We start from the raw sequence: 14,840 nt of genomic DNA, 5'->3' as shown, positions 1-14,840 counted from the left end.
CATAACCCTGCTCCTGGAGAGCCACCGTCTTGCATGTTTTAGGTTTCTCCCTGCTCTAACACACGTGATTCTAATGCTTTGCTCGTTATCAAGCAGCTGAAGCTTGTCAGGGGTTTAATAATAGTTAGACTCAGGTGTAGAGGTGTCAGAGCAGGGAGAAACCTAAAAACATGCAGGACAGTGGGCCTCCAGGATCACGGGTCCCCCCCCCCCCTTCCTTAAAGAACTTGTCTGTAAAACCATCGGGACCAGGGGATTTCCTGTTTTGCAGTAATTGGGCTGCATTCAGATGTATATTGTCAAGACTCGGTTCTGTCAGTATCCTCCTCTCATCCTTTTGTGTGAGCTTTTCTCCCTCTGTCTGTGTTTCCCTGCATGTGTGTGTCCCTCTTGTTTCTGTGGTATAGGTCCGGTAGGCGTTTCCCCCAAGCTGCAGCCTGTTACACTAATAACCTGGATAACTACTTATACCCTGAGCTGACGGGCATGCAGCGCTGGGCCGTTGTATTCCTTCATTGGTAAACTATTCCCCCCGGATTGGCATTCCTTTTTTGTTTGTGGTTATCATGCTCCCCGTCGCTAAGTATATCTAATCGTGTTTGTCTTCTTCGTCTCCTTAGTTTCCCGTGTTCCTGTTTCCTCGTCCGTCTCCCTGATCTTCCGTCATCTCCTCGTTCCTGTTTTTCCCTCGACCGTCAGGTTATTTGTATTACCTGTTATAATGCGGTGTAAAAATCTGAAAAAGACTTGAAGTGAGGCAAGAGTCACATCCTGCACCAAGTTGTAGTCTCCTCCCATGATAATGCGATGACTGTCAGCGTTTGGGATTTTTAAATACAGCCTGGTAAAAAACTGTTCATCGTCCCAGATGGGCGCATAAACCGAAACTGAGACCACTGGTGTATTCTGGAGTGTGCCCGAAACTATGACATAGCGGCCGTCAGTATCTAGGATTACATTTGTTGGCTCAAACAGGACCTTGTTATGAATTATGATAGCTGCCCCTCTAACTCTATTTGTAAATTTCGAGTGGAATGGCTGGCTCATCCACGCCCTCTTAATACATGAGGTGTTTTGAGATGTGTTTCCTGCAGAAACATCACATCCCCCTTAAGGTGTTGTAACTGTGTCAAGACCTTAACGATGTTGATCGCTTTGTTCATTCCCTTAGTATTCCAGGAAATCAGACGCACTCCAGTACCTGTCTTTACAGCATTAGCCATAGGAACAATGATAATAACTCAGAATGACACTGCATGACCTTAACGTAATCTGTAGTAGTGGAGGAAGAGAGTGGGGAGGAAGGAAAAATAAATAAATACTACACCCAAAACAGAACAAAACAACAAAAAGAACCCAATAACTTCTTAGCTTACAGCTAAACTGAGCTTCCGAGGTCTCTTCCCAAACAATAACAGTATTTAACCCTTGAAGTCACAGAGGAAAAAGATCAAACAGCAAAAACCATGTGAAGTAAATTAGCCAGCTGAGGGCACCAAGACGTCTCAAGGCAAAAACAGTGCTGCTGCGTGGAGAGACACAGACCCACAGACTGAACTGTACTCTGAGCCACATGCATGGGAATTAATTAGGCCGACCACAGATTTCTCCCTTTTCCCTGATGCTCTGAATAAAGAGCAAAATTGGTCACTAGTAGCTTTTTATAAATAAATATTATAAATACAAACACAAACGCCTGTGACGGCGTTTGTGTTTGTATTATGATTCTACACAACAGCGGAGCTCCATCTCTTCTTCTCCTTGTTGGTGTATTTCTGTGGCAGTTACAGCGCCACACCCAGGCCTGGCATTTGTATTACAGCGTTTTCAGCTGGTTTCACGTGGACGCAGATATTTCTAGAGCCGAGTCCGTGTGGACGGAAAACTTTAAGAACGGAGGGGGAAAAAAAGGTTGTTTTCGATCGTGTGGCCAGGGCCTAAGACAGAGACACAGTGGCCCTCATTCATCAATCTTGCGTGAAAACGAGCGCAGATCTGAGCGCCGAATTGGTCGCATGGCAGGACCCACGTGTGATTTATGAAACATTCGTATCTGACCAATCTCAGCGTACGAATGAGCGGGCCTTGATAAATGCGGCGGCTGAATTTGATCGTCATTAACATGTTACGCCCCTAAATATTCCTGGTTCGGAGGCCTCGCCCACTGAGGTCAAACATGGAGAGAAGGAACACTGGTTAGAAAAGAAACTTTTCCGACACACAGATCGGCATCCTGACATCCAAGATGGAGCAAAATAAAGATGTGCTTTTTGGCAGTCTTAAGAGTGGAATAAAAGGGGCCCATAAAAACGCTGTATGGAAAAGAATAACGGAGGCAGTCAACCCGAAGCAGCGGTCCACTGTGACCTGTGTGCGCACTGCTGAACCTGCGCTCCTGCTCTGTAGCGGGGTTTGCCAGCGGGGTTATTAGGTATTCCGTTAGGGGATAACCTTTGTCACCTAGAAGAACCATACCAAAATGTTCATCATCTGATACCTTGTTTGATTTAATGCAATTTATCGAGGGTAGCCACGAACCGAGGAGATGACTTTGGCTCTGCAGTGCGCCTTCCTGCAGCCGTGCACCAACACAGCTGTTTTGAAGTATAAAAGAATCGTGTGTACCCCCTGGCCACCACGTTTAAAAGCGATAGCTTGGCATCACAAATCACCTGTACATTTATCGAGTGGTAGTTTTTGCGATTGATGGATGCGTAATCATTCATGGGTGGTGCCTTCAGACGCACATGAGTACAATCAATTGCTCCAACCACATTTGGAAACCCAGCAATCTCATGAAATTGCCATTTAATCACAGATTGCTGGGCATTATTGTATGGGAACCGAATGTACGTTCGGGAGAGAGACTTTATTGCAGCCAACACTGCTGGCATCGTCCTGCTGATGGTTGGCTGGGAGACCCCAGCCCTGTCCCCGTTCTCCCGCTTGAAGGTCCCGGTGGCCAAAAACCCCAGCGTGGCAAGTACCTGAACTGGAGCAGGTAAGGCATTTGACCGCCTGGTTTCCCTCCTCAAACGAGCATCTAAATTATTGCATAAATCAATAAGCACATGCCTTGGGAGCCGAAAGCGACTTATCAGCCAAGCATCACTCTCCATGAAGAGATCCCTGCGGTCTCTGACAACACGCTAACGTCTGACACGCGCGTAGTGTTCCTCCAAAACAAGCAGGTCTGCCATCGTTAAGATTTGATAACTGTTAAAGCATCTTTTTAAATAGGGGAATGAGTAAACATCTGGCCAACCACATCTGGCTAACCATCGTTCCACTGTTGAACAATGGTTATCTCAACGGGTGCTTTCAATTTTTGTTTCAGCTATTTCACACCCATCGAGAAAAAAAAACAATTACACAATTTTGCCATGAGTGAATTTGCAAACACACATTTCTGCTTGTATTAATGATCATTTTAGATTTTAATGTGTAATAATTAGTTGTCATCTTAGGCTATTAAGCCCATCATATTGTTTAACTTCTTAAAAAGTGGTATCAGTAAAAATGTGGGCATTTCAATTTTTTTTTTTTTTTTTAAATTCGTTTTAAGAATCCGTTTTGATCTGTTCTTAATATGTGACTGCTCATGCTTAATGACAGCTGAGGTTTGTTCATTATTTCCAGCACCGCAAATCCACTGGCTCAAATTTGCGTACACGATCTCAGACCTGACGTGAGATTTGATCGTAGCTCCAGCTCACGTCCAAATTGATAAATGACGAAGTTTGCGTGGAAATGGTCGTACGCACGTTTTTCTGCCGTAGGTTCGTTTTATAAATGAGGGCCAGTGTGTGTGTGCTCTTTAAATTCACGGTCCACGGTAGATTGAGACAATGAGCTGCATTCACCCTTCCGCTTAAAGTGGGGGGAAATGGAGTCCTTTGTTGTTAACGGAAAGATCCTTTCTCACATGACCTATAGCACCAGCCTAAATATATATAAATCGAGCAGTGAACAAACACATAAAGTTAACTTTTCTCTAAGTTAATGATCCTGAGGAAATGTTGTCAGTGGCAAAAACATCAACAATAACATATTCATATGTTAAAATAATCATTTGTGGATAGTGACTTAATATATCTTGATAATGTGTTAAAATAACATCTTATATGATAATATACAGTATGATCGTACGAGACATGTATACAGACTGGGATGATCTTAAAAACTTCTTCTTAGTTGATTTCTTAATGTCAGTACTCATGGTACTGTTTAATATCACAACATTTCTGTAACTTTCCTAACTTTTGTCATATTAAAACCAGAGTCATTTCAAACAACACCAAATACTTCACAGATCAATGAAATACACATTATCACAGTTTACACTTCCTATAATAGTTTTCTTCAAGAACAAATAATATATGTTTTTAAAGATATATATATATATATATATATTTATATCCTTTAAAAATGTGAGTTTCTTTTCCATCTTATCAGTTTAGAGGTCTTATGAGCTGTGATCAGAGCCATAAAAGTGTCATGGGTTTTGGCGAGTTGCTGCTTGTCATAAATGTCATGGGTGTTGTGAGAAGGCTTCCCCATGGGCGACAAAGCATGTCTCCCCGGAAACAGAGAGAGAGAGGTCTTTTGTCCATTACTTAACTGGCAAACTTCCTTTTGATAGTGTCCGTCTTTCATAGACCAGCCTTCCTCATTTAATGACCTCGGCGTCGAGAGAGATGAGAGCTAGTTCTGATACGGCATCAGGGATTTATGCTCAGACTGGCATCCGAGGTGTCATCACAAATTGCTTCCCCATTCTTTGATGACAACTTATAAGGGCAACGTTTCTTACACGTATGCCTCCAAGCTGATCAATTCCTGTTTTTGTCACAACTGCACATTGCAAAACAATTACTTCAAACTGATGCGGGAAGACTTACAACAAGAAGGAGTCCTGGCGGAGAGGAAAATCCTCCCCAAGTGTGTTGTTATAATAACATTAGAGCCACACAGGCAGGTTTAGCAGATTTCTTCTTTGAAAAACCTGAAAACCTCAATAAAAACGAATGCTGTAGAAATATTCTCTCATCCCACCTACGCTGTGAGACTCAGATAATAAAATGTCTTTAGAGCAGTTAGCAAACTGTATTCTTAATGTGATGTGTTTGTTGTAGGGTACTGTGCAGTATAGCAGTGTTGTGTGTCATGTAGGGGTCACTTACGGAGTTTCCATGCTTTTTCTGCAGTGGGTTATGGAAAGAGGGGGGTCTGGAAGGGAGAAAGACAGAAAAGAGCATTAAGACCATCTAAGATCATTTTTTAAGTATCTTATGTAAGCAGATGATTTGGTAATCTTTTGCCCATTTAGTGCTGGTTTTTAATAACTTTTGAAGGTTTGTTCTCAATATGGTATGGATTTTGATATTGAATATAATGCACATAAAAGAAATATTATGATTGTTGTAGTAAAGACCGAAAATTTGTATTTCTCAAATAATGTTTATCTGGTACTGCCCTTAAATTGTGTGATGATATTAAATATCTCAGCCGTCATATTGTTAAGGATTTATCATTATAAAGATAAAAAATGTAACAAAGACATCAACAGACAGTGTCAGATATATGCTGAAGCTAATATGCTGAAGCTAATGTGCTTGCACGTAAATTTAGCATGTGTTCTGTTAATGTGAAGGTAGCTTTATTTACCCTGCCCTTCTTACAGAAAAGCATCATGCAGAGACTAAATGTGGCTTATAATGATGGCATGAGGCTGCTTCTGGAACTACCAAGACGGTGTAGTGCTGGTCACACTAGCCCACACTGACCTTAGCTGTGGAGACATTGGTGCTCCTATTTGTATACTACAGGTGAATGTTGCTAAAATCTTATTTTATATGAATTATACGGTATATGTATTACTATCTTCAGGGGTTAAAGCAGGAAACAATTTGTGAGCCTGAAAAGCTGTTGAGGAGGAAATGTTTACATTATATTGAATTAAGTAATATGCCTGTAATCAGGCATGGTGCCTGCGAACTCTAAGCCCTGTATAGTTTTACTGTACATCCAAAATAAAGTCATTATTATTATTATTATTATTATTATTATTATTATTATTATTATCTCAGTGGCTCTCAAACTGTGTGCCTCGGGAGCTGACCAGGTGTACCTTGATATTGGTCTTGTACATGATTATTTATATACACAATCATATGTAAACGTGTGCCTTGTGATCTATATAAATGTACATTTGAAGTATGTTTGTATGATAATTACAGCAGAGTTGTTTGTCTGTCGTTTCAGAAATAATCAAATACAAGAGTGATGAGTAAAACAATAAAGCAGTTAGATGCTGTGTTAATGCAGGCGAGGTCAAAAGACGGAGGCACATTAACTGTTTTCACATTCAGTGATACATTTCAGTTTCAAGCAGGCCTCAAAGTCCCCACACCCCATATTTATAATGAGGAAATGTCTTTTTGGTATTCATGATAAACAACACTGATCCAAGACATTTACATAAAAGGTTTAAAAGAGAAGAGGGCATCAGTATTGCTGCTGCTGAGCCTGGAGCAGAGTTTGAAACAAATGCAAAAGACACTTTAACAAAAACCATAAAATATAATGACTGACTATAACCATGGCTGGTAAGCCACTTTTACTTAACATTCTAACTCAAACAATTAAATTGATGTTTCCTGTTTGAACATGTAGTTAAAGTTGAGAGGACAAAATCAGATAAAGCAGCTCAAGTACATAAATCTGGTAAATAAAAGAAAGGTAATGTGTGGTCAGTTGTGTTTTACATAGTAAATATATCAGTAAATTATTAACTGTATACATAAATGTATACTGTGCAACATGAAAAATGTTCTCATCTAATTCGTTGGGATATCTTAAAATAAAAAGACTAAAAAAAATGGCTTAGGGCACACTCACACTGTGTATCCGTACCGTGCCCAAACAGGTTTTACGGGTAAAGTCTAGTTCGTTTGACCAGTGTGAGTGCAACCAAACCGCGCCTAGCTGCAGCCCGGTTGCCGGCCACGGACTGTTTGGGAGAGGTGGGCTTTTGTAAAGCACGTTTGCACGTGTACGAGCACGAGCGTGCGTACGTGTATGAGCCGTCATTTTATGTGCGCCTGTTGAAAAAAAAAAAAAAAAAGACGGACCATGCGCGGACATCTAAAACAATGGCGGCGAAAGGTTCACGTTGGTGTGATGTGGAGGTGGAGTGTTTACTGCAGATTTGGTCGATGAAAATATTCAAAACAGTCGACAAGACGCACAAAAACTCTGAGGTCTATGGAAAGATTTGTAAACAAAGCGACGCATCGCCATGACGTCATCGATGCGTGTGACGTGTTACGGCGTGATGACGTATAGGCAGCAAGAAGCATTCGCAGAGGCCCAGGTAGTGTGAGTACAAACTGGCCTGGGCCGCGGGGGGAGAGGGAGGGGGGGACAAGTACCCTAAAGCACGGGGCGCGGTACGGACGGACAGTGTGAGTGCACCCTTAGAGATTGTAGAGACAATTCCCCTCACCTCTCTTCCTCTTCAGCTTCCTCCTGCGCTGCTTGTTGACGAAGCAGGCAGCCATCGTACTGAACAGGACAGCTGCTGCCAGGAAACAGATGGTGGCCACAATGCCGGCCACCACAGGCCGTGCCAGTCCACGTTCCTCCACCATCTCTGGAGGAGGAAAGAAGTCTGTGGGGTGAGGAGGGAAGAATCAGGGATTTAAAGCTGGCTGAATTCAAAGAGTAGCAGCAAAATGAAAAGGATGTAAAAAAAGACAGACATGAGAGTTTGCAGTTGGTCAGATGTGACCTACGCAGAGGTGGAGGAAATGTGGAGGAGCATACCAAACAGAATAAAGAGACACATGTAAAACTGTACTTATTCACTAGACGTCTGATATGGCACTGCTCAAGATTATTGCACATGTCAACATTGATTTTCTGGCTCAGAAATTGTGTTGTGATATTTACTGTGAGATTACCATGAAGATGTGAGTCCACTGAAAAAGAGCATGCCTTCCCCTGCAAGAACACACTGTGCTCTGAGTAGGCAGCTACAGTATTTAACTAAACAGTAAGAGAAACTGAATCAGGATGTGATTTGGGGCATATGCATATAAGCTCCTTTGCTTTTTGCCACCCTCCCTAACAAGAAGACGGCTCATGCGATACTTTTTAGGTGCTGCAAATGAGCCTTTGAGAGGCCTACGGAAGGAGAAGTCCAGCCATATCCAATGAGATTCAAATATGCATGGGCCGACCTTTACTACTGCTTGCTCAAAATGAGATTTTCTGCAAGGTATATGCCATGATGACATTGCAGAATGTAAACTTTTCCCTCAAAACTATCTGCAAGCAGACCTTACAGTTTAAAAAGCTGCGGAGGCTACTTGTACACTGTACTGCCTGGTTTCTTAGGTGAGGTTGTTTTGGCATATAAATACTGAGATTATTGTTAGAGATTCCCTCTGGACATGTTTTAAAAACATTACTGTGCTTGGAATAAATTATTGTGTCTACAAAATAGAAAATCTTCTATCGACTATTCTGCTTCACTTCACTTCACTTCACTTAACAAGTCCAGAATCAAAGATGCAAAGATGCAAATATGCAAATATTTTTCATTTAAAAAGTTGAACTGCTGGAGAGACAAGATGGCTATACGCTGAAAAGTCAATTCTCAGCAGTGGTGAAAAGTGACATTTAGTTTGAACTACCACAGAGTAGGTTTTGAGTATTTACAGTCGGAAGTAGGGGGGTAGGCTCCCGCCCTTTACGTCCCTGACCAGAATTAACAATAGCATCACAACCGTGCAAGAGGGAGTCATGAAAGTTGAAATCAACATGAAGGTTCTTGTTCAAAGACGGCCTGAGTAAGGGCACCTGAAGAAGGGAAGGCGTACTTCCATTTTATACTACTTCACACTTCTACTACACTACATTTCAGAAGGAAATATTCTACACTACTACGTATATCTGATAATATAATATGATAATAGTAATTAAAGGTTGAGATAAGACTTTATTGATCCCAGGAGGGAAATTCACAAGCTACCCAGCAGTATGTAAACTAACTAAACATTAATTCATCAATTATTATTATCATCATAATATAAATAAATTCTGCATAATGAATACTTTTACTTGCAGTACTCCAAGTATATTTTGGTACTAAAAATGATCTACATTTATTTAAGTATGATTTTTATGCAGGAGTTTTGTTTGTACCAGATTAAGTTTGTTAGTTTTACTTCAGTGAAAGATCTGAGTATTTCCACCACTGATAATTCTCACGCTCATGCACATTTATGCTGGTACGTCCAGGTAAACTGAGATTTAAGGTGAGCTCAGAGAAACTTCTCTCCTTCAGCAGGTGGATGTAAAGATAAACTCTGTACATCCATCATTTAAACACAGTGAAGGAACTAGAAGCGAAACAAAAAAAGTGAGTGGAGGGGGAGTTTAAGGGAACACACGATACTGTTCTCCTATAACAACTAATACAAATCCTCTGCCTAAACATTATTCTAAATAACACCAGAGGACACCAGTAGTTAAAATGCTTCTCCCTTCAGAAGATTAAAAGAGAGACATTAGCAACTCAGACAGGTTTGCTTAGATACTACAGTGAGTATTACATGGACATGTCTATTTTCTATTTATCACAAATTTTAAAGTTATATATAATTATATCTATGGTGAACTAATTGCTTCATTTCGCTCTGTGAAAACCAATCATCTTCATCCGCTTATCCAGGGTCGGGTCGCGGGGGCAGCAGCTTTAGCAGGGGACCCCAAACTTCCCTTCCCCAGGCCACATTAACCAGCTCTAACTGGGGGATCCTGAGGCGTTCCCAGGCCAGTGTGGAGATATAATCTCTCCACCTGGTCCTGGCTCTTCCCCGAGGCCTCCTCCCAGCTGGACGTGCCTGGAAAACCTCCCTAGGAAGGCGCCATCCTTACTAGATGCCTGAACCACCTCAACTGGCTCTTTTCTATGCCAAAGGAGCAGCGGCTCTACTCCGAGTTCTTCATGGATGACTGAGCTTCCCAACCTATCTCTAAGGAAGTCGCCAGCCATCCTCATGAGAAAATCCATGTATGCTTGTACCCGTTTGTGACTCCTCATTCAGTCAGACAGCTTCCCTGACCATCAGTGTCCACCACAGAGTTAGAGGGTTACCGCCCCTTGAAGCACCTAAGACCTTGAGCTCACCGCCGCAGCTTCAGGAATGGAAACTTTTTAACGTTGCTCACTGAGGTTTAATGCTCCCAACATCCACAGGGAGTCCAAAAAAAGCTCTGCCAGAGGTGTGAGTTGAAGATCTCTCCGACGGGGGCCTCTGCCACAAAATCCCAGTTCACCCGCACTTCCCGCTTGGGATTACCAGGTCTTTCCCAGGTCTGTGAAACCAATCTCGTAAGTCACATTGTTTGTGTGTGTGCTGTGAAATCTCCTGTTTGCAAGTCACGAAACAAGCGTGTGTGCGCCAGTTTGTTGTACCACTAACCTGTAGCGTGAAAAGAGCTGTAAAAATGTTAGAGGGAACTGACATTTCAGCCATATATCTGACAAAAAAGCACCTTAAATCAGCACCATGGGAGCATTGTGGATATCTCCAAAATGACCAGGGAATTGTTGTAAGAGATGGATAATCAGTTTGTAAAGTGTGCTGTCAAAAAGTGACTGCAAAGGGTCCAACACTTGAATATTTTTGAATATACTGGACCAAGCCAGTTTAAACTGGGCTGGAGGAGTTCACAACATGTTACTGTTAACTTTCTGAATCTTTTTAGGATATGTGGTAGTTAGAGGTATGTAAGTCCAGTTCTATGAGGATGCGCTGAATCCTTTTTCCTATATTTTCAGTATATAAATTTGGCTCACATGTTTTATGTGCAAGGCCAAAAGAATGTGTGACTTTTTTCTTCCATAGTGCTGAAAAATAAATTCCCCATTAATAATCATGAAAACTTGGAAACTGTGATATTGTCTCTGGCAATCTCATATTGTGACTGTTATTCTGTATTCTGTCCAAGGATTAGCTTATTCACTCTCCAACATGATTGGCTGCACTCTTGTTACATTCAGAGATGCATCAAAGTCACAATGAACACAACTGGCAGTTATGCATCAACAATATCCTTACGATAATGAAAACCCAGGGAGTGTACTTGAGAGGATGATGTGATGTATAGCTACTTTATATCCTGCTAAAGAGCTACTGACTTTAAGAACTTTAAGTTATTAATACTAAAGTTGTTTTAGTGGCCTACATGCTAATGAATCACCTAGTGAGGACCAGGGGGCGATAATGTGTCAACTTTGTTGTGAACTTGTGTGGTTTATGTGCTGCGATGAAGCATGATACAGCAAAATGCAAAGTATTGTACCTCCAGCAACGCTGGTACTTGAAATGACTACTGATCAGCTAAATACACCTTTGTCATCATTTGGAGGACAGGGCGTATCCATATCATATTTTGAGATGATGATGACTGACAATATATACAGAAAAAGCAGTCGTATCTATGCCAGATTAACAGAGCAAGAGCCTTTGATCACCACATAGAATCTCTCTACACCGTAACCAACAGGGGGCAGCAGAGTACTTCCACAGATACTGGGGTTTCTGATCATATCCTGTCTATAAATGCTACAAACAGCTGCTCTTTCCAAATGATGTGTACCCAGTGACCTCTGAAGGGGAGTGACATCACATCTTGAAGAAGTTTCATTTCAGATTTAAAACAGACTTTCAGTATTGCGACCAAGAAAAGACAGGCTTTAATGAATCTTTTTTTAGCACAAAGCAGCCTGATGCATCCATGGGAGACAAGCAGAACGATGATGTCATACTTTTCAGGACGGTACAAAGGAGTGTGCCTGTAAAGAAAGCTTAAATTAAATAGTGCTGAGTGGGCAAAATGTAAAGTTGGAGTTGCTGCGTGTGCAATACATCTACAGCCCCTCCTCAGTTCAGAGCTGGGAAGACTGCCTGAGGTTAGAGATGCAGGTTGCTGCCATAGGTTGTTGGGTTGAATCCCAGCATTGACAAGCAAATCTCCTTTGAATTCAGGGCGGTGAGCCGAGTTTCAAGAGGACCTGCACTTTCTTCTCTCAGGCCTAGTCCACACGTACACAGGTATTTTTGAAAACTGGGTTTTTACCTCCTTCGTTCTAAAAAAGCATTCGTTCTTGAAGCACTGTCAAGATGATGCCAGACCAATAGACTATGATATAAACCTAACCCTAAAGCCACATTGGCCAATCATACAAAGAAGGAGAACTAGATGCTGGACAATCAGAAGCCTGGAAAAAAAGCCATTTCCAAAAGGCTACCTGCATGCATCAGTTAGAGTTGTTCCAATACCGATACCGGTATCAGAGATGTCTCAGATACTGCGTTAAATGCTGGATCGCGTTTGGCGAGTATGCAAGTCGTTGCATGTTTTGCTAAATAAAAAAAACAACTTTAAAGTAATTTCATCTGGGTAGGGATGTCCGATAATATCGGCCCACCGATATTATCGGCCGATATTGAGTTAAAAATGTAATATCGGGAATTATCGGTATCGGGTTTTTTACAACCGATGTTAGTTCTGTAGGCTTCAGCATTTCCGAGTGTACCTGAATGCAACACGGGCCGTTTACAGGCGCGTGCTTGATGACGTATAACAACAACAACACGCTTCACTCGTAGGTTGCTAACCGTGGCTAACAAGCTTGCTCGCCCGGTGCATGAGATGTCTGTGGTTTGAAAGTATTTCCAAGTGTCACCTCCTAACAGTATATGTGCGCTTTGCAATGACTGCAAGGCGTTTTGGTTATGAGAGGAGGAAACAAGGCGTCTTCCTTTAATACATCACATTTGATCACCCACCTCAAGAAGAATCATGCGGAGTTATACGCTACATCTGTGCAGCAAAGTGATGAAAAGAAGCAACAGCCGACACCGAGAAAAAAACTTTTTCTATCGTTCAAGATGCCGGATTCACCAAACGTGTGGAGTTCCTCGAGCCCCGTTATCTCGTGCCCAGGCGCAAGTGTTTCTCAGACCAGTGCTTACCCGAATTGTACAGCATTGTTTACTGTCACGTCGAGAAGCTAATTTCTGGTGCTGTATCCGTTAGATCCAATACAGGTTAGCATGTTGAGCTTAACTGCTAATTTATTGATTGTATTATTTGCCAAGTTACGGCTCTGTCGTTACTCAGTCTGGAAAAAGAAAACTAAGTTTGATTACTACTCTGGACTGAAGCTATGCATCTTCCTTGTTGTGATGTTGTCTGTAATTTTGTTTGAGGCAAAATATTCTCTCTAAAAACACAAACAAATAAGTGAATGGCACTTTTTTCAATAACTTATTTTGTACAGACTGTGTTTACATTTGAAAAGCCATGTTGCATATATGTTTGCATCCAGTGGGGCATCACAATAGAATTAGGCATAATGTGTTAATTCCATAATAGGTGATATGTGATGAATTTTGGTGTAAAAAGGCTGCATATATTGGTATCGGGTGATATCGGTATCGGAAATTAAGGGTTGGACAATATCGGAATATCGGATATCGGCAGAAAAGCCAATATCGAGCATCCCTACATCTGGGTAAATAAACGTTTTCGTGGAAATCAATTCTTTTTCACTGCTGTCGCCAACATGTTGCGCTGTACTGACAATGGCAACCACCTTCATTAGAAGAACAATTGATTTCCGGTTTGGTCTGCTAGAGTGTAACATTAGTCAGAGCTAATGCTAGCAAAATGTCATCAGTTTTGCAATATTTTACACAGAAAAATTCCACCAGTGAAACAACGATATGTATAGTATGCAAGGTTCAGTTTGGAAAGTTGACAGAAGTGTTGCCAATTTCAGCTGCTTTTGCACTACTGTTTTATACTGTTACTATTTAAACTTTTAATAGTCATTTATTTTTTCCATTATGGCTGACTGAACTACATTAATCTCTGCATTTATTTGTTCATGTTTTAAAAAGATCATACAGCAATGATGGCAATCATATCACATATATCACATCCATACAGGGTCAGTAATATACAGCTGTTATAAAATAATATTTATGTTTGTTTTTTACTCATTGGTATCGGATCAGTACTCTAACGGCCAATCGAAAGTTCAGTTTTGCAAATGGTCTATTTCAGTGACCTTAAATGCAGTTTGCATGTGGTGGCCAAGAGGCCAAAACGCAAAGAAAAAGCTGCATTGTTAAAAATAACTGTACATGTGGACTGGGCCTCAGTCTCTCATTCATTTTACATACATATACTGTATAGTATGTTATGTAGGGTTCACACATATGATAATTGTACTTCTATTTTCAGATTGTGTTAACAATATAACCACAGATGAAATTATAATGCATTATGAGATAGGAGGGCTCACCTGTGCTGGACACTCCTACTACATTACTAGGCTCGCTGATCATGTCATCCATGGTGGCCATGACACGGAACTCGTACCAAGCCTCCTAGGAGCAGGGGAACAGAGAGATCTACATTCAGAAGGTTAATTCATGTCTGGTGTCAGCGAGGTTCCATCAGGCTGTAGGATTCTCTGCACGTCTCCAGAGAGCAGCCAGGCCTGACGGTTACTATTTAATGTTTAACTAAAAACATGTTTCAAGTGTTTTACTTAAACGGCACTCCACTAATTTTACACACAAGGATCCGTTTACCAAACACATTCCGCTCAGCTAATGAAAAAATCTGACGAAAGCACACTTCTGATTTCACAGTGATGATACTGATGTCATCAGGGTTATCTTCGATTGGACTTGACACTTGAAATTTTTGACAGAAAGCCTGTATTATAAACTAGGTGTGGAGCATTTCCC

General features: G+C 41.3%; 1 protein-coding gene across 1 annotated transcript in view; it reads right to left on the bottom strand.

Moving 5' to 3' along the window:
* igsf9bb (immunoglobulin superfamily, member 9Bb) overlaps positions 1-14,840 on the bottom strand; it is a gene marked incomplete at both ends in the record, with an annotated part of 174,790 nt that overhangs the window by 20,599 nt on the left and 139,351 nt on the right. The window contains 3 exons of the mRNA XM_083926342.1: positions 5,184-5,229; positions 7,508-7,672; positions 14,390-14,474. Of these exons, the coding sequence (XP_083782468.1) occupies positions 5,184-5,229; positions 7,508-7,672; positions 14,390-14,474 (296 nt within the window). The remainder of the gene's footprint in view (positions 1-5,183; positions 5,230-7,507; positions 7,673-14,389; positions 14,475-14,840) is intronic.

The sequence above is a fragment of the Echiichthys vipera genome, assembly GCF_963691815.1.
Source record: "Echiichthys vipera genome assembly, chromosome: 14".
Lineage (NCBI taxonomy): Eukaryota > Metazoa > Chordata > Actinopteri > Perciformes > Trachinidae > Echiichthys > Echiichthys vipera.
This window is presented reverse-complemented; position numbering and strand designations above follow the sequence as displayed.